The 27,748-nt window shown below is 43.8% G+C and overlaps 1 protein-coding gene across 1 annotated transcript in view; it reads right to left on the bottom strand.

Moving 5' to 3' along the window:
* Positions 1-2,339: 2,339 nt before the first annotated feature.
* ror1 (receptor tyrosine kinase-like orphan receptor 1) overlaps positions 2,340-27,748 on the bottom strand; it is a 105,472-nt gene continuing 80,063 nt past the window's right edge. Inside the window, exons 5-12 of the mRNA XM_068589816.1 lie at positions 11,756-11,883; positions 10,093-10,410; positions 9,020-9,265; positions 8,376-8,590; positions 5,224-5,403; positions 4,332-4,559; positions 3,806-4,170; positions 2,340-3,672 (exon numbers count right to left, since the gene is read on the bottom strand). Of these exons, the coding sequence (XP_068445917.1) occupies positions 2,967-3,672; positions 3,806-4,170; positions 4,332-4,559; positions 5,224-5,403; positions 8,376-8,590; positions 9,020-9,265; positions 10,093-10,410; positions 11,756-11,883 (2,386 nt within the window). The 3' untranslated portion in view covers positions 2,340-2,966. The remainder of the gene's footprint in view (positions 3,673-3,805; positions 4,171-4,331; positions 4,560-5,223; positions 5,404-8,375; positions 8,591-9,019; positions 9,266-10,092; positions 10,411-11,755; positions 11,884-27,748) is intronic.

Here is a 27,748-nt window from a genome sequence, read left to right as displayed (position 1 = left end):
CCAACAATAGTTACTGCAGTTATAAGGCACACACATGATGGCGCTTTAGTGACACCTGGTGGATTCATACCACCATTATTATTGTGTGTACCAAGACAACAAAACACGTACAGCGACAAATTAATGTTCTCGTTGACTCCAAAGTAAACCAAACAACATCATTTAATAAATGAGTTTGCAATACAAAACATCTGTGCAAAAATGTTCAGACAAAATACAAAGACAAGGCCTCTCTCGGTCAAAAGGATAAGCATGTACCTTCTTTATTAGGTACACCGTTATTGAAATATAAATTTACTTGTATTTTGATTTATTTTGAATGGACTTGGATAAAAAAAAAAAAAAAAGGCACAACAATGTTTTCTGTTTTGCCAAATACAAAAATACCTAGAGTTGATGAAGATTCACAGTTGTGCGTACAAGTGGTTTTGCACTGCTATATTAGTACACGTAACCCTTACATGCTGGATGGCGCTCAAGTGTACAAACTCAGATGTCAAGGAACCTTAATTTGCTTCAGAGGAACAACACAGATAGAGAGACAAAAGACAGCAACGAAATAAAAGCTGAAAGGACTTAAAACATAATCTCAAAATCACATAATCTTAGACTAGATTTGACAAAACAAGTTTCTGTTAATCATAGTTGGTTTGAATAAATGATCTCAAACTAAACTGAAGCTCAGTCTTATAATATTCGGATTTAGGACCATTTTATTCTGCCGGGTATCGGAGCAGCTGCTTTTGCTGTGGTGAAATCACAGTAAGTGTTTAAGGGGACATGAAGTAAATAATTAACTTGTCTATTTACATTCCACAATTGTCCAAAACTTTACCATTAAAAAAAAAAAAAAGTTCTACAGGCAACAAACCATCTCTGTTTCACGCTCAAGTCATCAGAGATGCGATCAGCGGACACTTGTGCCATACTAGACGTGTGTTTGGTTAGTGATTGAAATGAAAGAGTGATACAAATGTACAGTCTGGGCCACTTTTATATCCATTCAACACCAATGATTGTCTACTACACAGCAGGTACTGAAGGTAACGAAGACACAGACTGATATGTTACTGCAGCGGCTTCTGTCATTTGGATTTTCTTACAAAAAGAGTCATATTTACTTTACTTTTGTTCCTAATAAACCATTGTTAATTATGAAACAGCGGAGGCATCATTTGAGTGATTACATGACTGAAAGTTATTCAATCAATTTCCAAAATGTATGTCATATCGCAACAAAAAGATATTCAGGTAAATGCCTCTAAAAATGTAAATGATTACATTTACTACTGGAAATGTGAACATTGGAATTACAGCGGTAATTTCGGAGACATATGGGCATATTCATTTTGCTCTTTTCCTTTTAAAAGTACAGTTGTTTACGGACCATTTACTGATATGAAACCAAATGAAAGCAACATAAATACATGTCTCTGCACAAGGTGATGCAATCTGAACCCAACTCATGAAAATAATACTTATTAAGGTCAGACATTCTTCTGTTCAGGCACGAAGAGGGCACGAATGTAAGCGTCAATCTTTTTTTCTTTATGTACAGAAGGCTGTTTTTTGTAATGGCAACATTATCTATATTGAGCCTCATGTGTTCCCATCCTCCCTGCTTGGAGGACTTTCACTCCTCCACGTCTTGAAAGGTGATTTTTGCACCACGAAGATGCTGAAAAACAGGAAAGCAAAGGACAAAGACATAAAGACTACAATTCCTTCACAATTCAAACAATGGGAAACCTCTCCCATCATATTTCTTTTTAACTCCAAACCCAGTTTACAATTACAAAATGTTCTTTTGTGAGGGTGAAATGTTAGCTTTACATCTGTGACAGAACATGTATTCAAGCCCTCGCGTGGCGAGCGACGTGTTTGGGCCCTGAGACGGGTCGAGTTCAGCTGTTTGTAGATTCTCTGGAGTCATCTTTTGACGTCAGATGCAATGTCTGCCGTGTTTTATTTTCCCATCTGAAGCCTCCCCGCTCCCTTGTTTCTCAGCCTTGGAAGCTGCGTACTGAAATATGAAAAAGGCAAAAGAGGCCTGTGTTCATGTTGCAATAGTGTCAGATAGTCTTCTTGAGGTGGCACAACAAAAACATTCAGGTGTCATTTCCAAAAGTGTGAAAATGCCTGGACGAGTACACGAGCCAACTCATCACCTGTGTCTGTTACAGTTGGAAGTCCAGCCGCCACGGAGTCGTTACCTGAAACGTGAATCCAAAATGGCCGCCAGTCAACGCCTCGTATGCTGCTATATTTGAGCAAGTTCGGTGTTGGACTTCTCACAAAAGCTGCTCAACTTCTCATGTGTTCTCATTGCGGTTCCCATTTTTCTTTGCTCAGGTTTTTATCGCTTACTAAATGCAGTTTATTTCACTGTACAAGCAAACTCACAGCACATTTTTGTTGTAACAAGCAAGTCGTACCACCGCTGAAAGGCACCTGAAGGTCACGGTGTCAGTGTTTTCTTCACATCCTGGTATGAAACAGTCCCGTAACTCGGTTGTTGACACAGGAAAAGTTTCCTCCGACTCTAACACGAACCATTTCTTCGGAAGTAGCATGGACTCTTTCACTTTTTAAAATCTACTCCTTAATAAGAAAAAAAAAGGTTCTCGCTCTTGAATATATATCTTTGTATTTCACTCATTCTTTTCAGGACGTATGTACCATATTTACACAGAGGTTAAAATAACAACACAACATTTTCAAAACCATGGTGTTAAGTACACATGCTTTAAAACAATAAGGCGTTAAAAAGTCGGATAGCTGTGGATATACTTGTGTAGCCGCGGCAGTGTTTCTTGCACCCTCAAAATGTGCGTCCAGGCCAGTTTCTGTCGGGTCTCCATGCGACGTGGAGTCGACACGCTAGACTGGGTCCCTCGTGTTGGAGGCTAAACTTCTCAAACGTGGGTCCCGAGCAGAAAAAGAGTGCGAGTATCTCCCCCGTCGACCTACAGGTCCGCGGTAATGATCGAATCGTTGTACATTAGCACGTCGGACTCGGCGGCGAGCAGCGCCTTTTGTGACGCGTGGTCCAGTTGCCCCGCCCCCTTCTGGCAAACTTGTCCGTACAGCTGAACCTGCCCGCCGCTGTTCCCCGGCATGATGCAGTGGGAGAGCAGCGGCGTGTTGGCGTCGTGGTTGGAGCCCGTGGTGGAAGGCACGCCGCTCACGTGACCCGTGCTGGTGGAGCCGCTGGCGCTGCTGGGCGAGCGGCTTTTGGGAGGCGGCAGGTGATGCTGGATGACTCTGGTGGGCGGGGCCGGGGCCGGGAAGTGGGCCGGGAAGGCCGCGTATCCTGGCGGAATCGGGTATCCGTTGACGGGGATGAAGCGCTGGTGGGTTTGTGTCACCGCCATCGGGGCCCAGGTCTGAATCGGGGCCATCTGGCCCGGGGAGGGAAGGGCCTGGGCCGGGTAGAGGTACCCCGCGGCCGCGGCGGCGGCGGCAGCGTAGCGGGGGTTGCTGAGGTTGCTCACGGGGCTGGCGCTCAGCGAGGTGGTCTGGGTGGTGGCGTTGCCTCCACCGCCGGAGGGCGTGCTGGAGCTGGCGTGGGATGACAGCCCCTCCCAGGCGCGCAGCCGGAGGTGGATGTCCTTGAAGCGCGTCCGACGCGTTGGTCCCTCCTGCCAGCATTCGGTCATCAGACCATAAAACCTGACGACACAGACAGTAGGTTAGTTATCAAGCACTGGTATGAAAGTTCTCCGCAAAAAATGTTCAAATGCCCGACACTCGCTGCCCTGGTTGTCTTAACGTTAGAACAAGATCAGCGGTATATTGCACATACCTCGGGGGACAGTCCTCGGGGCAGGGCAGCAGCTGCCTCTTCCTCACCATCTCCATCACTTCCTGGTTGGAGAAGCCGTAGTACGGCTGCAGACCGTAGCTGAAGATCTCCCACAGCACAACTCCGAACGACCAGATGTCCGAGTCGGTGCTGAACTTGCCGTAGGCGATGGCTTCTGGGGGCATCCAGCGGATGGGCAGCAGAGTTTTGGGCTGGAGGCAGTAGTAGTCTGAGGAGTAGATCGCTCTGGAGAGGCCGAGGTCCGAGATCTTGATGTGGAGCTGTTCGCCCACTAAAATGTTCCGCGCTGCCAGGTCTTTGTGGGAGTAAAAGTGGCTGGCCAAGTACTCCATCCCAGCCGCCACCTAGGTTTGATCAGATTAGCCAGAAAGAAAACAATCATTCAAGGAGGAAGTAGCTGTGGAGTATGTCAGGCGGGACAAGAAACAGCAAAGCAGAGAGAGATATCAACTCTTTTAGCTCAATCAGCAAAAAAACACGACGTCAAACTGCTTTCATATCCCACCTGTAGCGACATGTGCAGGAAGTCTCCGTGATCCAGGCTGGATTTCACGGTACCGTCCTCGTCGCTGCTGCAGCCAACGTCGGAGTGCGGCGAACGCATGATCAGGAACTCGTGGAGGTCGCCGAGGGGCAAAAACTCAAAGAGCATACAGACGGGCTGCTCCTGGATCACCACGCCCAGCAGGCACACCACGTTCGGGTGCTGCAGCTCGGTCAGCACGGCAGTCTCCTGCGATGGAGTCACAAAGGACATCGGTGGACTTCAAGCAGAACCAAAGGAAAGACTTTGGATATGCTCGTCAGAGCCGGACACGTGGATGTGACACTCCAGCTGAACAACGTCTACTTATTGAGCTTTGAAAAGTGGCCCTGAGACATTTGTTGAGTGTTTCAAAACTCAAAAGATGGTTCGGTGTATCACTTTGAAGGATGGCAGTTCAGATCTCAGTCTCTGTACATTGAAAAAAAGGATTATGTTTTTTTTGCCAAGTTATCCGTTTCAATCCTGCTTAAAATCTAAATGTTTTTGGACAATCCCGCAGTTTATTTACAGAACTATTCCAACTGCAAAAACTAGATTTTTAGCAGTACACAGTCTGCCATCGCCCACCACTTTTACCTTCTGTGGAAATATAACAAGTCATGCTTCAAGTCTTGTGGGAAAAGAGATGTTTTCAATGGGAAAGTGTATTATAAGACAGGAGAGTATTTTAATCCCACGTCCACACACAATTACCAGTTAGAAGCATGTCTTTAAAATGACTTCATATTCAGCCTCAGAGGTTCTATCGATGTTACACTTTGTTGATTTTTGCAACTGTGCCCCACCAATAATATATATTCATAAATGTTTTGTTTTTTTTAAGCTTTGGGGGTAGTGATCTACTCTGTACCTGCTGGAACTCAGTCCACAGCTGGACATTGGAGACATCCTTCAGGGTCTTTATGGCCACGAGGTGTGCCTGGTCCATTCCCGGCAGATACAGGTGGCCCTTGTAGATCTTCCCTAAAGTGCACTCTCCAAGCTCCTCCATGAAGCGCACAGCGGACAGGGGAAGCTCCTTGGCCTTGCTCTGCAGAGAGAAGAAGAAAAAGAAGAAGGAAGAAGTGAGATAGACAGAAAAGAATTACATCATTGTTTTCTTTGTACTCCATCCTCACCATTATGCTTGAAGGGAAACGTTGACACGAGGTTTACATTGGTGCTGCTAAGTCGACGCAGGCGAACTGCCTAATATAACATCAAATATGAAAGTATAGCCCAGAGAGTTGATAATTGTCATAATCACACTGAACCCATGACATCAGCCCCTAATGACTCTTTAAGTCTTTGGTGAGCAATGCGGGAACATTGTGAGACTTGGCATAAAGTGACAGGATATAGCAGCTTTTAGAAAGACTCGGCAATTAATGATTCTGCCAATAAAACTGTAGAAATAAAAGAAAACGACTGTCTGTCTTTGCACGTGGAGACATTTTAGTCTGTTATTCAAACTAAAGAGGACAAATTGCAGAGTGGAGGCAGACAAAGAAAAGTAAATATTCAAAATAATGAATGTTGATAGAGTGCAGGTGAGTGTGTTTGTATATATATATATATATGTGTGTGTGTGTGTGTGTGTGTGTGTGTGTGTGTGTGTGTATGTGTGTGTGTAGCTGTACTCAAAGATAAAAGGCAGAAAATTTCAGATTCCAGGAACTATGAGATGAATAATGAAATTCCTCAGTGAGCAGAAGAGCGACACACAGTCCTGTATGAGCAAAGAATGATGTATGTGTGTGTGTGTGTGTGCATGTGTGTGCGTGTGCGTGCGTGTGTGTGAACTTGCTGATGTTATGAGAAGCACAGATGTTTTTAGTTACGGGCTTGTTTCACCCGTTCTTTCCTCCCACACCAAAACCCTCAGATCCTCCTCACATCACCACAGGTTTCTGTGTGTAAACGTGTGTGTGTGTGTGTGTGTGTGTGTGTGTGTGTGTGTGTTTATGTGTGTCGAAAGGGATTGTCACGGGCAATAGCCCCAAGTTGACCCAGCAACAAAGGCTGTTGCCTAACCCAAGATGACGTTGTAGATAAGAAGAGTATAGGGACGAGAGACCGTCTTGGCACTGATACTGTATCATTTGAGGGTTCAACGCTCATCAAAAAGGTTTTAAGAAGATAGAAATCAGATGCAAATCCTCATTCACCCAAATTGTCTTGGGAGGTGGAGCACGAGGCTGCCGGATGAGTTGCATGTGATGAAAAAGGAGGTAAGAACTGCACCTCTGCAAAACCTTTTCCTTTTTCTTTTGAAGCCCTTAAAATGGACGGTTATGCGATCTGATATGCGAGGACCATATTTCAGGCCCTCGTTGTCAACGAGTACCATTTAAAATTCACTGTATAATTCCACAACTGCACGGTTGTCACGAACCTCCTTTGATCTCCCGTCACCTTGACTCTCTGCAGATACGAGGCCGTCGTCTAAACACAGCGAGAAGAGATCGAAGAGCGGGGAAAACACTTGCTCCGTTGCATAAAAGTAAAATAATCTTCACATTAAAACGGCACGTCTGTGACATTTTCCGGTTCTTTCCACAGCTACAGATGGTAATGTTATACACATGACCTTGAGCGTGGGCTCTGCTTTACACACACACACACACACACACTGTCTAGATAACTCCTTCTCCACCCTCCCCAGCGACCTCACCACCAACACCACGAAAAAATGATGTGGAAAAAGATAAACAGACATGATATGACTGAGTGTGCAACCTTGAAAGAAATATGATCCAGATCCTTAACGTGAGTTATGTGTTGGCTGGCAGAGCCGGGGCTCCATGATCTACATCACAAAGAGCTTCTGTGACAAGAGGGAGGGGATGAAGGAGAGAGTGACGGGCGAAAAAAGAGGCAAAGGGATGGAGGGGGAGACAGAAGAGGAGCAACAAAGAGAGATGGATTAAGTGAGAGGGAGAGATGTGGAAAAAGAAAAGAGACAGTGAGAGAGAGAGAGAGAGAAATAAACAGAGGAAAAGGAGCTGCAGCTGAACATTCCTGGACCTGAAGAGCTCTGATTATTGAGATCTGAAGCTCTGCCTGAGACAGGTCAGTCTCACACACACACACACGCACACACACACACACAGACACACTAACCCCCAGCATGCTGAGACGCATCCCAGTCGACACACACAGACGAGCCGTGCCAGTGTTTTGACTCCTTCGTCAGTCTGCTGTCACGACTTCAAAAAGGACAAACGCGGCAAAAGAGCAGCGGCCGGTGTTCACGCCGGAGAGGAGGTGTGTCTGCCGCCGGGAACGCTGATGGACGCGGGAGGTGAGGAGACTCGAGCTTAGAAAAGCGACAGCGAGACGGAGGACTGACTTCTGTAGGAGACCGCGATGCTTCCGTCAGTGTTTGCGCTCTTAACTCGGTCCCCGTTCACTCGAAGTGTGTTCAGTTTGGTCAGTTCAGGTTGGCGTGAAAGCTGTCAATCAAACTCAAACCTTTTTTTGTGGTGTGAAAGCAAACTAAAATGTTAGGTGATGTATAAATGAGTGGTTTGCCGACCAGCATCTTGTTTAGTCCTTGATGTAGTTGCATGTTAAAGTGTTTTGATGGGCTTTTGATCGGCACTATGTTGTTGAAATGAAGAGAAAAGCATGAAAGCAAAGTGAACCAACCACATTCATTCATCATATAAAGGTTTGCAGATTTCACCTGCTGATTGTTAAGTAAAACAATTTTTTTTCTGGTACATCAAAGTGAAAAGGAATGTCTCCATTTATTTTAGCCACCCTCATTCACTCATGGGAACTAAATGCCGTACTATATTTAAGATGTTTGTTTGACATTTCTTTCTGTATCACAACCTTGTGCTATTTTACAAAATGTGTCCTTTTTTCGGTCTCTCATTTATATTGATCTTTTTTTATATCTAGCTCTTGCATTGAAAAGAAGTACGAAGCGCAGAATCCGGCGTCAAATTCCATGTACGTGAAAATGCACATGGCCATTAAAGCTGATTCTGTTTCGTGTTGTCTAATTTGCTCTACCTTCGGCTTGTAAGCGGTTGTGAGCATGGACATCTCGACGTTCTGTCCCCGGACCGGTTTGGGCTGGCGGGGGGCCGGAGGCGTCGGGGACTTCTGGTTGTTTCGGCACACGCAGATGAAGAAGAAGAGCAAGGCGATGGCTAACGGGATCGCCACACTGGGAACCAGGATGTACAAGATCTCCATGTTGCTGCCGCCGGACTTGTCTTTATGGTCTACACAGGGATGGAAAGAGATAAATATCATAAGATCATGAGGCTTACTGTATGACTGAAGGCATGATTGAGCTCATCTAGCTTGTCTTAGGCTTTAAAAAAATGTCTGATTTGTACAGACCTAACAATTACAACAATTCAATGCAAACATAATTATAGCTTGAAGCCAATTCAAATAGAAATAATAATGTTGCCAATGTAAAAAGAGCAAAGAAGAAAGTGAGAAGAATAATGAAAAGCAGTTTTACTACATACATTAACAGTCTTGAACATTTTCCTGGTAAATTACCACCAAATACTGTCAAGATACACTTTGAAAATTAAAAAAAAACAGCAAGAGATGTCACTTCATGGGACAATTAGATATCCAGGATAAAAAAGTTCTAGACGACCAAATCTGCAAATGTTCTGCAAAGCCTCGTCTCGTACCGCAGACGGCTATGTCACAGAGCTCCATGCGGACGCCCTCGTCCAGCGTGAAGCACCAGGGGGCCTCCATCTTGGTCCCGGGGTTGCGGCAGTACGAGTGTCCTCCGTTCAGCTCGGCGTAGCGGATGGCCAGGTAGGTGTGGCTGTGAGGATACTGAGAGTTCCACGGCTGACACTGACGGCCCGACTTGGTCACGCTGACGGTCCCTCTGTAGTCCGTCCCGCTGTTGTTGTAACACTTGTGATCTGAGAAGGAGGGGGAGAGGCACGGTGGTGCGTTAGGTGTTCGTGTTCGGGCATCGTCACTGCACTTCCTTTTCTTTTGAGCGGCAGGTCGGCGGCTCGTCCATCAGCTCACGGGAGCGCTGAGTGTTTCACTGACACTTCTACGTCACAATACAACCAACCATTAAGGTCAACTGTCAAAATCAACATTTTTAAGATGAAACTATTAACTTGAACTCGCTCGATTATAGATAATCTGTTAAAGGGAATAATTAGTCTCTATTTTCCTACCAACGTTTCAACATTATGATATTAACGGCTTCTGAAAAGATTGACAAACTAATTTGCCTGAATATCAAATCCAGAGGCAAAAAATGTATTCATATAGACATTATGAGAAGAGCAATATCATTTGTTAATTCATAGATCCAAAAGAAATTATTTTGCCAAATGACTTTTGGTAATTTTTAAAGCAAGAATGCCAAACATTAGCAGACTTATATTTATTAAACATACATATTTGCTGCTTTTCTTAATCAGAGATGATAATAATTTGAATTATTCATTTAGGTTTTGGACAAACTGAGAAGTTGTGATGGATGTTTCAACATTTTATAGACTACCTGATGATCAACCACTCAAAACAACGATCTGCAAATTTGCCAAATAATGAAAATAATCATTGAAAGCAGTCCCTGGAGAAGCCATACTTTTCACAGAAAGCATATTTGGACACACGGCTAAGCTTTCAAAACAGTTCCTGTGAGCAGTTACAGAACACTACGATGCCTCTCCTCATCTCAAAGCCATAGAAGAAGTCATGCAAGCAGCAGGTGACGGCGTCTCACTCTTGTTTATGGGCTCGGCCATGGGGATGCCGATCCTCAGGCAGTTGGCTGCCTCCGGGCTGTCGAAGGCCGCCAGGTCCTCGCAGTTCGGCAGCTTCAGCCTCTTCAGGATGAGCGGGTTGGAGCGGGCGATGATGTACTCCGTCTTGCACAAGTCGTTCTCCAAGATCTCGCACTCGTCCTTACACAGGTCCCGAGGTTTGTCGCTCCCGGAGCTTCGGTCGCACGTCGGGAACGCAAAGTGGCAGAGAGAAGGGATGGCGAACTGGGAGCAGCGGTCGGACAAATGGTTGGACGTCCCGATCATGGTGAACGCCGCTGCGCGGAAGGGAGACAAAGAGATTCATTTGTCATAATTCATCCAAAAACGGAGATATTACGATACTATATTCCGATTTTCAGTTGTTTTTGAAGAGATTACAAACCAGAGAGCCAATAGAAATGAAATATGTCTATATTCCTCGGTTGATTCGTTCTTATAACCAATAGAAAGACAAGAGGTTTTAAAGCATTCCTGTGCTCACGCTGCTACTAACTCCATCATCTGCATCCAAACACAGGAAGGATCAAAGAGAGAGAGAGACTGACAATGAAAGCGGCAGCTGTAAATGTATGATTTATAGTTTTACTGTACGGTTATTGCAAACATATGCTTTTCTGTGGTTGTGATCATCAGTTAAGCAGCTTGGTGGGGGGTGGAGGAGCATACAAGCGATTAAAACGTGGATAACTGAAGTTGGCGGCGATCCAAACGCTCCTGCGAGCACATGTTGCTTTGCAAAAACGAAGATCAGTGAAAGTGATATTCAATTCAAGATGGTGAATAGCTCCCGAATGTATGAAAGGTATGATTGACCGACCTGCTGTGGGATCATTACGACCCTGTGGCATAATAAATCTTAATTATGACTCGTCCTTGATGTTTTAAATCAAAGTCGGAGTTCAGGAACCCCTTTTGTCCCTGAACTGTTCAAGGGGAAGACGCTGACAGCTTCACGGATGTAATCAATAACATGCCGATTAAACTGACCTCTGAGGACGCGTGCGTGCGTGCACACAGACACACACACACACACACACACACCGAACCAAAACACAGTATGAAACAGTACGTATCCTCTAAACTCCGTCTAAGTGACGTCCTGTTTCCCTCCGACAGAATACAATATTAATTAGAAATATTAAATAATGTTCACCTGCTAAACAGACCTGATTCACAGAAGATTGCGTGTGATTCAGTTCATGCAGAGAAGCCAGCTTTACATTGATGCTGAAGACCTATTTGATTAGGGTTTGGCTGCAAAGGCAGAATTGCTAAATGATGCTTGAACTTCTGATCTCACTGGATGAAAGCAGACATTAAGATATTTTGTCCTTAAAAACAAAGGAAGGTGTTGCTGATCTGATCTAGCAGCGTTCAATGTATCTGTTTAACTGGATGTATTGCTCTAAGGTGAAGTCTTTACCCAAAAAGCTCTGTAAACATTTGAGTAAAACTAGTTTGAAACTAACAAAAAACCTGACGAAGAACAAAATTGTGGCGCAGAAGAAAACGTAATGAATGACTGGCGTCTCCTGTAAAACTTTACATGTACTCAGACCTTTCTTGTGATTCTCAACTGCCGTGTTTTAAACCCACTCGCTCGAGGCACGTGCTTCTCACCTGTGATCTGGGTCTCGATCTCGCCCTGCATCTGAAACGAGTCGACGAATATGCTGCGGTTGCCGATGAAGCGGGCGCAGGCGATACCTCTGTACGGCTGGCAGAATCCCTCTTCATCAAAATCATCCCTGAGACATGCAGAAGAAGACAGAGAATGTGACACATTTAAAAATATTGCTTGTAAAAAAATCCCAACAGTTAAAAGGCATACAGGATGCATGGAAGGGCAAATGTGCCAAACCACGTTGTAATACAAAGACGTCCCACTAGAGGGGAGTCTACGTTTGAATCTTACACAAAAGCAACTCTTTGTGCTTAAGTGGATGGAGAAGGCAGGTTCTTGTTGCTGGACCTAAACCAAGAAATAGATTTCCCTTTGCTTGGCTAAAGATAAATCATATTCAAGTCAAAGGCAGAGAATGGCAGACTTGAAACACACACACACACACACACACATATTCACACCCACACACACATGCATCCCAATTCACAGCACAGATGTAATGCGCATTAGGAATTAATGTTTGGCTGTTTGACTTTACTCCCGTTAATGGCAGAGATATGTCATCATGAGGCCTAATCTGAAACACATGTGGGGAGAAAGAGAAGGAGCGTGATGATCATGTATTCACAACTTTGACTTCCTCTGGTCACTCTTGATGCGTCTCTTCACATTTGCCTCCTTTTTGAAATCCATTTATCTCGCTCGCTCTCTCTCGCTTGCCCCGGATGTCTCACCGCTCTCGTGCGCGCAAACGCACGTGCACGTGTACGTGATCACACGCGCACACACACACACGCCCCCCAAACCACATGCTGACTCGCAGGCGATTCGCTCAGTGTGAGATCACAGTGTCATGTGCTTTACATTCTGCCATATGGGGACTTAAAGACCAGGCGTAACCACAAGATATAGGGGCTGCGGGATGCCACTGTGTATCCACGTCGCACAAAAGAACCAGAGCGCAGCTATTGAATGATTGAAAGTACATATCCAGACACTCCTGCTCGAGGAATGACGGACACAATCACTTTGTTACCGACCAGGCTGTCAATCTGTAGAAGAAACGTATTACTTTAAAATATCAAGTGGATGAAGACTGATGCTGTCTTCAGAACAAAAAACAGACTAAAAGACTAAACTTGGAAAGATGTGTTCTAAATATTACTGCCGTGAGCTCCAACTTAGTTTCGTTGCTTCAAGTAAATTGAAAAAATACTTGAATGTCTTGCGTCATTAAGACACTAATGTTCTGATCCCGCTTTATGAAAACACTGCTCCGTTTCACTTTGTGTTGAAGCGTAAAATAGAGCGTCTTGAGGTTTAACGCTTCATCGTCCTCCAACAGTGTCTTTCGGCCTTGTTGATGAGAGTCAGGTTCACCAGCAAAGTAACAAGAGGTGAACTGTTCTAATTACAACACACACTTTAAAAAACAACACGGAAACTCTTTGAAAGATGCAGCTTACACGAGGCGACAATGCTGCACGCACGCACACGCACACACACACACACACACTGTCATGGGTGTGTACGTTTGGTGTGAGTACAGGGCCATTACGTTCCCTCTCTCTGAGGAGTGTTAAGTGACTGAAAGGTCAAGGTCAGCTCTCTCCCACTACCCCCATCTGCACAGATCTAAATGGGCTTTCCAGACACACACACACACACACACACACACACACACACACACACACACACACACACACACGTACACGTACACACACACAGACCTGTAGAGCAGTGGTCTGCATACTGCTGATTCCATGGGGATTTGGTAACATCCCATTTACAACTTAATACAGGTTTATCCTCGGAGTCTGTAATTTCCTACTAAAATGTGGAAATCGGTAATAATGAATTCATGTTGCGGTGCGCCGGCAGACGGTTTAGCACCCCTTCATCAAGCCACGAGCTCGCAAACTGCTGCATCTTCAGATATTTTCCTTTGGCGGAGGGCCTCATCTCCTTAGGTGAAAATCATGTCTGGCAACGAAGCCGTAAGAGGAGACTCTCGCCAGCTAAAAATGCTGCCACTGTGAAAACTGCTTGAAGGATTTGAGGAGTTGATGATTGATTGAGCTGCAACCGGTTTTTAAAAGGAATGAACCAGAATATGAAAAGGGCTGCCTGCACCATAAGAGAAAACACACACACACACACACACACACACGCAGAGAGGACATAAAGTGAGGGCTGGAGTGTGTCCAGACAGCCGAGAGGTTAGTTTAGTTGTGCGTCACACAGGATGGTGGACACACACATCCACACTAACATCAAGCCACACACAGACAAGTAAATGACAAGGGAGAGCAGACGATCCGCCGCAACGCAGCCAGATCCCCGCCGGCAAATTACAACTCTGGACGGTCCGAACAGCCTCAACCGAAACCGAGCTCAGCCCAAAATCCGAAATCGCTGCGTTCTATATTTTAATTTCTTTCACTCGAGTTGACTCTGAATCGAAAGCCGTGTCTGCGAGGCTTATTAAAACGTCTGTATCCCGTCCAGTGCTGCAGGAATGAGCGGTGTCTAAAGAGAGGAAAGGGGATAGGGGAGCCACATCGACAATAAACTAATCGCCGTGAGACAATCTGAGGTTTTTCATGAAAATCTTTTCCAGAGTTGTGTTTTCGTGTCTCCCTTTCGTTTCTCTGCGTTTGTGTGTGTGTGTGTGTGTGTGCGTGTAGGCCGTCCCAGTCCGCGGGAGAGCCAAGTGTGGTTGCTATTTGTGTAAACAGTGGATGGCTGTTCAGGCCTTTTATTTTACACCCCAACGCCACGGGCCCTGTGTGTAACGTTTTATAATAGTTAATTACAAGGAGAGGCTTTTCCCCGCCGAGACGCGATATATAATCCAGATCCAAAACAGAAAGGCGAACCCTCGCCGCAGAAACTAAACAAGGTATCGGGGGACGTTGATTCATTGTCCAATTACATTTTCGCCAACCTCATTATTTATTCAGGGGAGCGCTAGCTGAACTGTCATGCTCGTTTTCCAGCAGCGCCCTGATTCATAGTTGCGTTACATTCGCACCTGGGTGGTGCCGGACGGAACCAGTCAGAGTGGAGCAAAAGTTGCATTTCATTTAGCAATGGGAGCAATTAGGGGTTTAGTGTCTCGCTCAAGGACACAACAACAAGGACTAGCGGAGCCGGGGATCGAACCACCGACCTCCTGATTGAAAGACTGGAGCGCTAACCACTGAGCCACCATCTCCAAGTCGTCCAGTGTTGGAGATCATCTCAACGCCAGGTGTTTTTTTTAATGATGAAAGCGATGTGAGCAAGTGAAACGGCAGGAAACAAAAGTTTGATTACTTCAAAGAAAGTAAGAACCACAAGGCTGGCAACTTTTTTAAAAAAAACTGCCAATTTATAGAATATCTATAAGATAATTTCCTTTGACTCATGTGGGTGTTGATTAAAAATATTAAAAAAGGTTCACATTTTATCCAAGGATCATAAAAAACTAGATGATATAAAAAATAAACATTGCCTGCGGTATACCTGCAAGCCCGAGTACACAGTATATTTACACATGCGAGTGTTTATTTAGATGTTGACCTCAAAACTGGCGATGAAAAAAAGAACACACGTTAAAAAATACAAACACAAGTTTGTATATTGTCTTGATAGACTTTATCACGATACAAAAATGCGTGGGCACATAAAGGAGGCGGAGATGTTAACCTTTTGGAAAATCCTCTCGCTGCCATTTTAAGTCCCAGCATGCCCTATTCAGACAATCTTTTGGCATAAAATATGTAATCTTTTCCATTTTTGGACCGTTTTTTGACTGAGACTTGTTCGTAACAGACCAAGGCTTAGTTTTATTGTGATTTTTTTTGCCGATTCCGATTCTCTAGGTCCTAATCTTTCCTAAAAGGTGTCTTCTTGACCACTCCAGGAGGCATTTTTGGGAAATCTGGCTCATATCAAGCTGAATGTTCATAGTTCATATGATCAAAATATCTTTAAAAGTGATTTTTTTTTGCAGATATACATTTTTTTCCCGAGACTTTGCTGAACAAATACATACAATAAACACAAGTATTGGAATTCATTTGGGGTTCCTACGATGACTCAAACACAGGGAAAAACACTCAAACACAGGAGAAAAAGGAGGTCTAGAGACAAAATTGGTTCCACAGTTTTCAACGGGTTAAACCGAGAATTCAGCAACTGACGACGGGATGACGCGAGCTGCTGTCTGCTTTAACTGCAACAAAGAGAAGTGGACATTTGAAGATACTGTAGATCTCAACCAAAACAGTTTTTTTACAGTGCAGAGACACGTAGACACACAAACACTAGTTCTTGGAGAAGAGCGCTAAGGTCCGATGACTGTTTACAAAAGTATCATCGACAGGAAAGGGAGTTTTGAGGGAAAGTTTACGAGGTTGAATGTTCAACCCACAAAAATGGATGATTCATTCAGAGTCTACTCGACGCTTGATCGTCCTCAAAAAGAAGTCAAATTTGGCATGAAAGAAGAAAAAAAAAGACACAACAAGTCTCTTTGCTTCAAACGTATTGCATCTTGACAAACACCTCATCTCAGCGTAATTGACGAGTCTATCCGGATTCACTCCATGTTTTGATTATGGAACACACTTTTAAGCCTTTTGCATGTAAACTTTCTCATTAAGAAGCTGCGGGCCGGCGGTGACGGGTTTGCGTTGAGTTTTGGGGCTAATTTGAAACTCAATGCTCTTTGTTGGAGGGAAAATAAAGAGGAAGGGGATTTGAGGGTGAGGAGGCAAGGGGCGGATCCTGGTGACATTTTAGATTTCAGGGTTTGGTTTTCTGGAGCTGCTGTGTGTGCCGAGTGAGCAGCAGAAGAGCTGCTTGCAGCATGAAGACACAGCCGCTGGAGGCGGATTAGGGATGCCCCTCAGCTCATGCTGCATGTGATTTTTAAACATACTCAGATATGAACTGCGGTGACCTTTGAAACACCAATGAGCTGAAGGAGAAGTTGTGGGTTTGAGGACACTATTAACCCTCTTATGGTGGTCATTTTTTTGTTACTTAGCAGGTGGATTTGGAGTTTTATTTCAAGGTATTTTAGAGCATTTCCTTATTATTTGGCCGTCAATGCTTCCTCGCGCTCAATGAGTCACAGAGATGCCTGTGAACATGTGTCTGGTGTTAGATGGATGTGATGTGTGAGCATTTAAAAGGGAAGGTGTGCAAAAAAAACAAATAAAAGACACTTGTGGATTTGGAAAAGAGCGGATGGACAGGAGAGGATGAGAGACAGAAAACAATACAGTCCTCAAGAGATGGCATTTCCTCCCTGGAAGTGAGATATATATATATATATATATATATATATATATATATATATATATATATATATATATATATATATATATATATATATATATATATATATATATATATATATATATATGTTCACAACGCCCGAAAGGTACCAGAATTTGTACTCAGCAAAACATGAATATAGGATGTTGCAAATGTTATTTTAGTTTTATTGGTGCAATTGCAACGCAGGTGAAATACATACTGACGTCTTCCCACAGCCAACAATAACTGTCGGGCAGTGATTGATACGTTGGCGTGTTGGCATATTGACACAGTAACTCAATTATTACAGGAGATTTGTAGAATGCATGTGCGGTTGCAGTGTGTAACGATCTCTCGCTGACAGGGAGCCAAAATGGCCACCAGAGGCTGAGGTTGACTGGGGTCTGTGGCTGCCGGCGGCCCGTGACCACACTGGGAAAGAACGGCGAGGGAGGGCAACGAGGGGCTGCATTAGGATACAATGGAGAAAGAAGGAGCCCTCATGGGTCCTCGTGTTACTGCTGCTCACTGACTGCAACAATAGAGGCTTCTGTCAGCGAGGAGGACGAAAGGATTCAGAGCGTATAGAGGAAGGAGGAAAGAAGAGACCGAGGAGATGAATTTGACTTGGTTGTTTAAGTCTACGTTTGCCTCAGTACAGCATTGGTTCGTCATCTAGTTAGTTTTCCTCTTATTTCATTTTAGGCTCAAGTCTGACTTCCTGTGTATGGCGCTTTTTGACTTTGACTTTGTCGATTCAGGTTGAAAAAAGAAGATAGAAAGGGCTGCACTGATGCAGCAGACGCTCCTTCCACCGAACAGTAAATGCCACAACCTTTATAAAAGTCCATTTGGATTAAATACTTTTGAATTGAGATAGAAAGTCCACATTTATTAACAGTAGCAGAGCTGCACTCTGCTAAAGTATTTGTTGTAAGGCCCCGTCTTTCACCACTGCAGATGATACTAAAGAGTTTTAATTACAGGGTTAGCACACACATGGTGATCTGACATGCGAGGAAGGACCCGGCATCAATCCCTTCACTCCTCACAACGCTCCTGGCACGGTGACATCACTTCCTCTGAGGACGTATCAGAAGTCAGAGCGGGGGGGGGAGGGTTCAAGGAGGAGGGGTGTCAATCAGCCTGTCAATTAGCAGGATAGGAGGGCAATATGTCCCCCAAAGCCGAACATAAACCCGGCGGTGTTGAGACAGACACATACACACACAAACAAATGTGGCACAGAGGTTACGCAGTGCAATCCATTAGCTGAGAGGTGACTTAGAGGAGGAGGGTGGGAAGATTGTGTTTGACTAATAACTGACCCACGAGAGATCCGGGAGAACAAATAACGTCGACAGCCAGCGAAGGTCTGGCAAAACATTGAAGAGAAAAATAAAGAGGGAAAGTATAAACATGGCAGAGAGAGGAGGGAGAGATAAATGAAGTCAGACAGAGAGATTGTGAGACCGAGAGATTGAGAGATAATTGAGGAAAAGAGAGAAAATGAGGATTGTAAATAGTTAGGAGCTCCAGGCATTAAGTTCAACTGATGTGGTATGTGTGTGTGAAACATTGAAACACGACAGCATGAAGAGCAAACTACTTCATCGAGGCCGTCATGCGTCAAACAGGAAGGGCCAATATAATGTGAAGGAGGCTGTTTATTTTTAGCGTTGACAAAGGATTCATACAAATATGTAACGGCTCATGATCTATTTTTATGAAGAAAAGTTTCTGCCTGGAGCAGTATTACAAACGTTGTGTTGGTTTTCCCTTCTTTTTTTTTTTTGCGGGCTGTAAAAATCGCTTTTTCTTATTAGCATTCCTTGATTTGACTCCAGGCTGCTTTGAAACGTCTGTGTGGAAATAATAATAACAGGAAAAAGCACGGAGGAAAGAACATGGTGAAGGTGATAGCCAAGAGCGAAGCTACTTCTGTGATATAGAAAGCGTCAACCCACACACACACACACACACGCACACACACACACACGCACACTTTTCTGCATGATTTACGACTTATTGCCTCCTAGATCACAGATCCCAATCCGAACACACAAAGGCAGACACTTGAAAAGACAGGAGGACACATGTTTTGGCTGACTGGCTACTAAAGGAGCAAGAACATACACGTTTGAACACAAGCGTGGCCTCCTGAGGAATACACCTTGATGAGAGCGATTAAGAGCTACTAAGGCATGTAGTGTGGGTAAGGAAAACACAGCGGAGATCATAAATAAGCCTTCTTTACAAAAAATAGGGCTGAAGTCGATTTAAAAGATTTTCAGACAAATCTGTCAAATTGGTCTTTCTCTACTTGATACATTTTTGGTTTGTGTAGAACCATCGGTGTACAATACGAGGTCATCCATCGACATCGTTACACCAGAGGCTTACTGATGACACCGAGGGCTACATCCTGTTTTCCTTCACTGGAAAACCGGTTCCTCTGCTCTATGCATCACTACAATTATTGCTCTCGCTGCCTACACATAAAACCCACATGTGACATTGAGGCATACCGGGGAGAACAAGTAGGGATATGGCTTGATGACGCTTGAGGAATGTGGGCACAACAGGAAGGTAAATCAAAACGCTTTGTGGCGTCAGACAGATGGTTCTGGACTTTAACTGATGATTTTTTCAAATGTGTTTATTTCTTACAAAAACCTAACTTCATTACTAAAAAACCAACGTAAGAACTTGTTCGACTTCAGGAGAGTGCTAAACCGTTCCTTAAACATTCAGAATTCACTGTTATAAATTGAATGTTTAGTCGTTTTTCTCCTTCAAAATAAAAGCCCCTGAAAAGAAAACATGAAACCAAAAGCATTTTGCTTATGGCAGATTAAAACATGCAACAAAAAAATAACAAACTTGATAGGCAAACAGTTTCTAACTAAAGCAAATTGAGTTACTTACACGTTTCATCAGAGGTGAAACACTTGAAACATTTCTGCTTTTCCAAAAACAGTTGAGAAGGTATGGCTCCGGATATTCCAATAAAAGATAATTTACAGGCTCCTGCACTCTTAAAAACAAAGGGGACTAACCAGCACATCATTCAGTTGCTATAAGGGCCTGACACACACTCTGTCACACATATTTACAACACGCTCCACGTATATGTGTGTATATGATATCCGCTCCTCTGTGTTTATACGAGCCTCCTGCCAAGAGTCGTCTCAGAGTTACAAAAAAAAAAAATGTAAATACTGAAAATTGTTCAACAGGGAAAAGAAAAGAAATGCAGAGGAGGGAAGACAGTGATAGAACATCTTAAAAAAATATATCCCGTCATCATTATGTCTGTTCCTGATGAAGTGTTTGTTTATAAAACACCTTTTTTTTCTAGTGATAAAATGTGTGACTTGGGAATATAGATTGAAGCTAAAAGTATATTATCCTGTAAAATGCAGGGAAAGTTAAAAAAGAAGAAGAAGATAGTCATCTCTATCGTTGACATCACCTCTGTCTCCATCATTTGATGTGGCCAACCAGGACAGCCCACGCGCCTGCCTCAAGGGAACAATTCAGGTTCCACTGACAACTGATATTTCTGAAGAAAATTATGATTATCTTTACAAAAACAAATTTGTAAGCAGAAAATAAGATGTAATACAGACGTCTAGAATGCCTATTACAAGATATTTGACTGTCAATGACTTCTGGCAGCCTGACTTGTTGATACTGAGCCTCTCCCCGTGCACACGGTTCACTTCCAGGCCTTTGTAAGACTACTTTGGCTTTATTCCACAAATGATGACAGCTTTGTAAAATGGAGAAATGATGTGTTCATGATGTGTTGACACTAATAGCATCGTAGGATGTCTCCATACAGTTAAACTAAACTGAATTAGTTCAGTAGAGGTTCATCTGTTACACTTGGATTTGAAACATAGAGCATGAATAAGTGATAAATTGTGATTTCTCACTCACTTTTTTGATGATGAAACTCAAAAAATGATGCTTCGCTCAAGACTATTGCTTCTATTGTATTCGTCTTCACGTTGCTGTGCGTGTCCATATGATAATGTCACTGGTATTGTTTAATCACACTGTAAAGTGTCATCCAGTTGTCTTCCTGGTAGAATCTTCCTCCAAAGAAGAGGTGGTAGCTCAATAGTACAGTGTTGCTTCATCACAACCCAAAAAGTCCTCTAGTGATACTGTACGCATGCAATTAGGTCGGCACCAGGTTCAACAAACACAACCCTGATTGATAAACAGACTTCAACTTGGGCTTCCTTTATCAACTAATCACTCTGCATTGATCCTGTTAAGCTCTACAACTGGTTAAATACCCCCTGGCTCAGGCTCGCACGATACGAGTCCAAACTGCAAACAAAAGCCTCTATTTATACCAAGAAATACTCAAGGTACACTGTGCCTCCCTCTGTTTCTCTCACACACTCCAACACCACCACCGAGGCCAAAAGAAAGAACACTTTCTGTGCATACTTGTCTCCACACGTGGGTTTTTTTTTCTTTGCACGAGTGTGTGCATATGTGTGTTCATGGGAGGTAGAGGCCAAAGTTCAGGGAAAGCCCACAAACCCCTTCTAGGCCTTTGTAACCCTCTGGGAGAAACCATGACACACACACACACACACACACACACTTACCAGACTTGACCTTGACCAGACCTGCCAACAGGATCACCAACAGACAGACACAGGGGATTCTGGGAAACAGGAAACAGGAAGTGGGCCCTGTCCGAGCTGAGTGTGAGAGCCGTGTTCGTAATGAGTTGTGCGTGTAACTCGCCGTGCGCGTTAAAGTGTGTAAAGGCAGACTTACGCCTTTACTAACGCCTAATAATGTAAATTGCTTTAATGGTTAAATGCCCGCGACACATCATGACAGTCCCCACGTAAGTGTGTGTGTGTGTGTGTGTGTCTGCCTTTATGTACGTGGAGCCCCCTGACCTGGGCAGCATTTAGCAGAGCGGCATCCAGGCTTGTGAGAGGAGGGGAGGGGGGGTTGCGGTGGGATCTCTGGTTTCAAACAGCGCTGGTGCCCACGGGACCAGGCAATGTCAAAGGGCCCGTCCCCGATGAGCCATATTACGGCCCTGATCCCCAATCAATCAGCGCCGCGCTAAAAAGAATCCACAACAAGGCGGCAATTAAGACCCGCCGAGGGCTTAGCTAAACACGCGCGAGAGATAGGGTTTACCAGAGTCACTGCGTGTGCAGTTCTCTCACTGCGTCCTTTGAATGTGTTTTATGGAGAGAGAAAAAAACTGCAACTGTGCATGTGTGTGACTCCGTGTGGGTAAAAAGCCTTTTGAGACAGAACTAGAAAAAGAAAACCCCCGCCGTCTACTCCGGACGTGCAAAGGAACAGAGGTGAAGAAAGTCTCAGTCGGCTCTTTTTGTTTTTACTTGTGTAGAAGTGACTGTGAAACACTGACTGAATGCACTTTTTACCTTTTGCCAATCAAGTTAAATCTATCTTGCAGGTTTCGTAGTTAAGAAGTTAGGAATACTGCAATAGCCGTTGGTTAAACTACGGGCTGAGAAAGCTCCACTGGTGCAGAGCCCGCTGTTGGCAGGTCTGAAAACTACCCAGAGTCCTCGAGTCAATCCCCAATAGAAATAGATTTAGGAGCCCCCCCCCACCTTCCCCCCCGCGTTGGTCTGATGTGGTGTTAAAGTAGATCAGTATGTGACAGATGAGAAGAGCATCCAAAAATTGAGTGGGCCTGTCATCTCCTCAGCCTGAATGGAGGGGCGATGCTTGCGGTGTGCAGCAAATCCTCATCAATCCTGGCCGGAGTCTGAGAACCACAGCAGTGTTTACACTGGCACCGAGGTGAGGAGAAGTGAAACAAAATCCAACGTTTCTCAACACTACGCACACAAGTTCTCCGTCTGAGTCGAGAGCCTATTGTGACCAAAAACAACACACACTGTGAGTGAGACGAGAGACTGGGGTTGTTTTTTTTTAAGCGGTGGACAGGCTTCTAAACCTGCATTCGTCTCCAACTAAAGTGTCCTTGAGCAGGACATTCAGGCACCACATTAAAACATGTGTGCCTCATTTCAGATTCTGCAGCGGCCAACGTTCGTCATCAGCAAAGTGCATCTTTGAATTTAAAACCATTAGCTTTTCTGCTGAGAGTTAGATAAGAAGATGGATAGCGCTCTCGTGGCATGTGTTCAGTATGAAGCTTAGCTAGACCGGCTATGTTTAAGAGTAACAAAATGTACACGTTTGGAAAAAAAAAAAGCTAACTTGTTGTTGTACTGGTTGGGTTGTGTGTCAGAGTATTAATTTATAATTGCATTTCTTGGAGGAAACATCCATAATTATGGAAGATGAATGCACATTTGTGTGGATTTCTTAAGGTACTTACGGTGTGAAAAAAGCAGGTGATTCAAAGTTGCAGGTATATTTAAGCGGGATGGAGTTGTGGAGCTAAAATTCTATTTTCAGTGGATGAAAGGTGAAGGTGCGGCTTCAGATAGGGAGTTCAGCTTGTGTGCTCTTTAAACTTCTTAAAACTGATGTTTGCTAATGCACTGTGACACTATATTGATAAATCATCTTGTATTAATGCCAGTCAGATTGTTGGTTTACCCCATTTGTCTCGATCTAGTAATTATCTCAATCAAGGGCCTGATTGCAGCTTAAGTAAACGCTTTGACACGTTGTCCCTTCATTAAGGAGGATTTTGGATGTTTCCTCGATAATCCTTGACGGCATCCTTTCATCCTCCTCCACTCACTGAACACACCTAGAGGGCCTTCGCAGGCACCGTTTGTGTAATTACCTGACGTCTTAATAAATCAGATGCCAATCACACAGGCACGGTAAGTACAAGCCTTTCACAACAGCTGCTGTGAAGCCCAAAAGAGAAGCGAGTAGAGGTTCCAGGGTATCAATAAATCTCGTGCGATTACCCCTATTTCAGCGGCTAATACCTTTGAACAAGCCCGAGCGGGCCACGAGATCGACGCGGCCGCGACATCTTCGAGTCATTACGCGTTACACCAACGACTTCCTCAAAACTCATTTGTCAATCAACCCCCGCGCGCCGCTGGAGGTGAGCGGCGCACGCTACGGTCCTGTCGATACAAAGTCAAATTACTCCCCTCGCTTTCTGATTCTTTTGATGCCTCCACTGTATAATTGGATTGCCGGTGGGCCGGCGGCAGCGCGGGGCCTCGCGGGCCTGTCACGTCAGCTCTGAGGTCAATTCAATCCAAGTGCGCTGACAGATGGCTAATTACAGAGCTGACGCACAGCCACACACAGACGCACAAGTTGCAGGGAAAGTGTGTGTGCGCGCGTGTGTGTGTGTGTGTGTGTTGACACTGTATTATAGTTAAACACGCCTGATTAATATAATCGCCCGGAATTGTCAAATTACATCAAAACAAGAGCTCAACTGACATATTTCTCGCGAGTAAATAAAAGGTCCGACTGTGTCGCGGTTGCAGCCGTGGACAAGATCATATAAAAAAACAGCTTTCATGCACGCGGGATTGCTGGATTTCTTGTCAGCGGTGGTTTGAATTGACGTACGAGCGTCAAACATTGTTCAAATAAAGATGTTTTCATGTTCGAATGAGAACGACGAAGAGGAGAAGAGCACATCTCGGTGGGTCGGTGACATGACAGGCAGATTGAAGAGGAGCAAAGTGACCAAAAGAAGCCAGAAAAACTCTGAAGAGGGAGAATTTGTTCTCTTTGTTCTCCGGTGGAAAGAGGACAGAGGAGAGAGCAGAGAGGCTCGGTGGAGGGAAAAGAGCAAAAAAAAAAAAGAAAAGAAGCTATTTTTGTAATTGCTTTTTTTTTTTGCCAGCGTTGAGCGAAAAGCGGTGGGGAAAGTTTGGAGGAATTCAAACAGCCTGGACAGCCACGGTGGAGCGGCATTAATCTTTTCAAACAGGGAGAAAACCCCTGTATTATAAACACAGACGGACCGAGACCAGCAGCAGCGTTGCAGAAAGTCTGTTTACCTCTGCTGTAAACAACATGTGTGTATCCAGTACCTTTTTTAAGAAATATCAAATGAGATGTATTTTGAAAATATAAACAAGCTATAAACACAACAATTATATCAAATTACCTTTTAAATGAATGTTGCTCATTTTCAGTTACAAGTCTAATATTCGCTCTCCCTATATGTGTGTGTGTGTGTGTGTGTGTGTGTGTGTGTGTGTGTGTCGTCTCTACTAATTCCTGAAGGTAAATGCTCTAAGATCACTATGAGGCAGAAAATGGAATATTTTTCAACTGAAAAAATTAAAATTTGGAGGTTTGATTGCGATTTACGAGGTAAATACCTTGAATTTGGGGTCAACATTTTTTTTAAATTACAATTCACATCACACGTTATCCATCATTATTATGCAAATATGGCTTAAACCTGCTTTATTAATAAATAGCAGTTCATATTTTTCACATATTATTTTGCAGACTGAAAAGAAGAAATACCTGAAAGAACTCAAATAAATCATTTAAAATTCAGTCCAGCCTGCCGAACATGCACTTGATGGAGATGAAATGAATCCTATTGATTCATTTAATTCAGAAAAAAAGGAAGTAATTGTGTCATAGACAGTTTTAATCTGATCCCCCCCAGAACCCGGGAATCAAAGAACAACATGCAACCCCCGAGCTTTAATGGTACCATCCATCCATCCCCCTACTCTGCTAACACTGTTTTTCTTTCACTCCCTTCACACTCCCGCCGTCTCCATCTTTTTTTTCTTCTTCTCCTGCAAATGAAGGAAGTGTGGAAGCGTACAAAGAGAGAAAGAAACGAACAAAGTTGGGGGTCTAATTTTGGCAGACGAGACTCCCCCCGCCGCCCCGTCACCCTATGTTTATGCTGGCTCTATTAAAACATCTGCAGGGAGGAGAGGAAGGGGAAATATGGAGGGAGGGGAATAAAGAGGCAGAGCATGTGCTCAGTGGAGAGGAGATGCACTGATCGCTCTCTGTTCGGAGATACCTGGTGGCACACTGATGGATTTTAGGATGAGAAATTGACTGAACTGACTTAGAGTTGCAGATGTGAGACGCTCAACTCATCGTGAATCAGACTCAGAAATGAGAACTCGCCATGTGGCTGCTGTGAGACTTCACAAGGAATAGCTCTAATCCCTCATGAAATAACAAAGTGTCATTTTTACACTTTGGTTGGATTAATGAAATGAGGTATAACGTGTTCAAATGTGAACTTTAAAAAGCTGCTACGACCAAGATTTACATTTTCATTGTATCAATCTTCTCATATGACTCTCATGCAAAAAGTATATTTCCCAAAATGTCAAACTATTTCTTTAGACTTGAAATGAGTGTTTTTGCTTTTTCAAGTTTTTATTGTACAAAAACCTAGAAAATAAAAAATAAAAAGACGGTAACAGGTAATTTTTTGTGTTTTTGTGGTTATAATTTTTTTGTTGTTGCGGAAATGGGCTTCCATACGAAGACAATCCAGTTAAATGTATTTTTAACTAAGTACTGTATTCAAAGAGCTTTTTGTTATGCATTTACTTTATATAATCCAGCCTTTTTTCTATTACTTGAAAGAAGAGAATAATACGTTTTTATTAGTAGAGTATGAATTAGTTACAATTCATCCAGTTCAATATGAAATTTGACAATAAATAATCTTCAGATATTATTCCATTGAACTTTCTTTACTTCCTTTGACAGTCACGTGTTGACGACATACAGAAGTTAACAAGACTGCTACAGGCTACGTCAATACAGACGACACACACACACACACACACACACACACACACACACACACACACACACACACACACACACACACACACACACACACTATGGTGATGTTCCCGACCTTAGCAAGAGAAAGTTCTCCCTCACTGGACCTCGCTAACTTGTAATTGAATACCCCTGCTGTAGATTATGTGTCACTTAAACTGACAAGCTTCTGGACCAGATGTCTCTCTCCTGAAAACTTTGAGTCCAGCAGCAGAAGTTTTGACGTTTGAACAGCTGCGGTATGAGGTAAGCGGCTTGCGGGTCATCACATGTCATCATTAGGTGACCCTGTCTCCTTGACAGCCTGCCACCCTACTTTACAGCTAATAAGTCGGCTGCGGCACTAATGATGAGCAGCAGTGACGATCAGCCCACCGCGGCAGCAGCAGCAGCAGCAGCAGCGGCAGCAGCAGCAGCAGCAGCAGCAGCAGCAGCTCGGCCCCGCTGTCAAAGGAGGCCCTTGTCCGTTTAAATGAAGTCTGTATGACTGTAATGAGACTATAGATTGCATGCTGGTCTTCGGTTGAACTTGACGTATTCCAACTTGCAAAGTGTAATTCAGCGTCTGCCGCGTTGAAGCGGCACCTCGATGAGCTTGAATCTTTCAGATGATGAGATTAAAGCAACCCGGAAAAGCGAGGCGAGAAGCTCCTGCAGGATTTCATCAGCCGGAAGATCGGACAAAGCTTCGGCATTGCACAGAAATTCATGTTACTCGCTCCAAATAAAGAAATAGACTTTTATACAAAGAGGTAACTTCATCACTGGTTAAGCCTGTGAAAACATGAATACACTTTTAAAGCCTCAATGATCATGAAGCAAAAACAGAGAACCTTTGTTTTAATTCCTGGAGGTTTTCTTCCTCACACAAAACCTACATGAAAGCACACACACTTGAATTCGCATCCTTCTCTTTCCTA

Source organism: Clinocottus analis, unplaced genomic scaffold (assembly GCF_023055335.1).
Source record: "Clinocottus analis isolate CAN_PGR_092001 unplaced genomic scaffold, fCliAna1.0.p SCAF_23, whole genome shotgun sequence".
Classification (NCBI taxonomy): Eukaryota; Metazoa; Chordata; class Actinopteri; order Perciformes; family Cottidae; genus Clinocottus; species Clinocottus analis.
The sequence above is the reverse complement of the archived record's forward strand: the minus strand, read 5'-3'. Positions and strand labels throughout refer to the sequence as shown.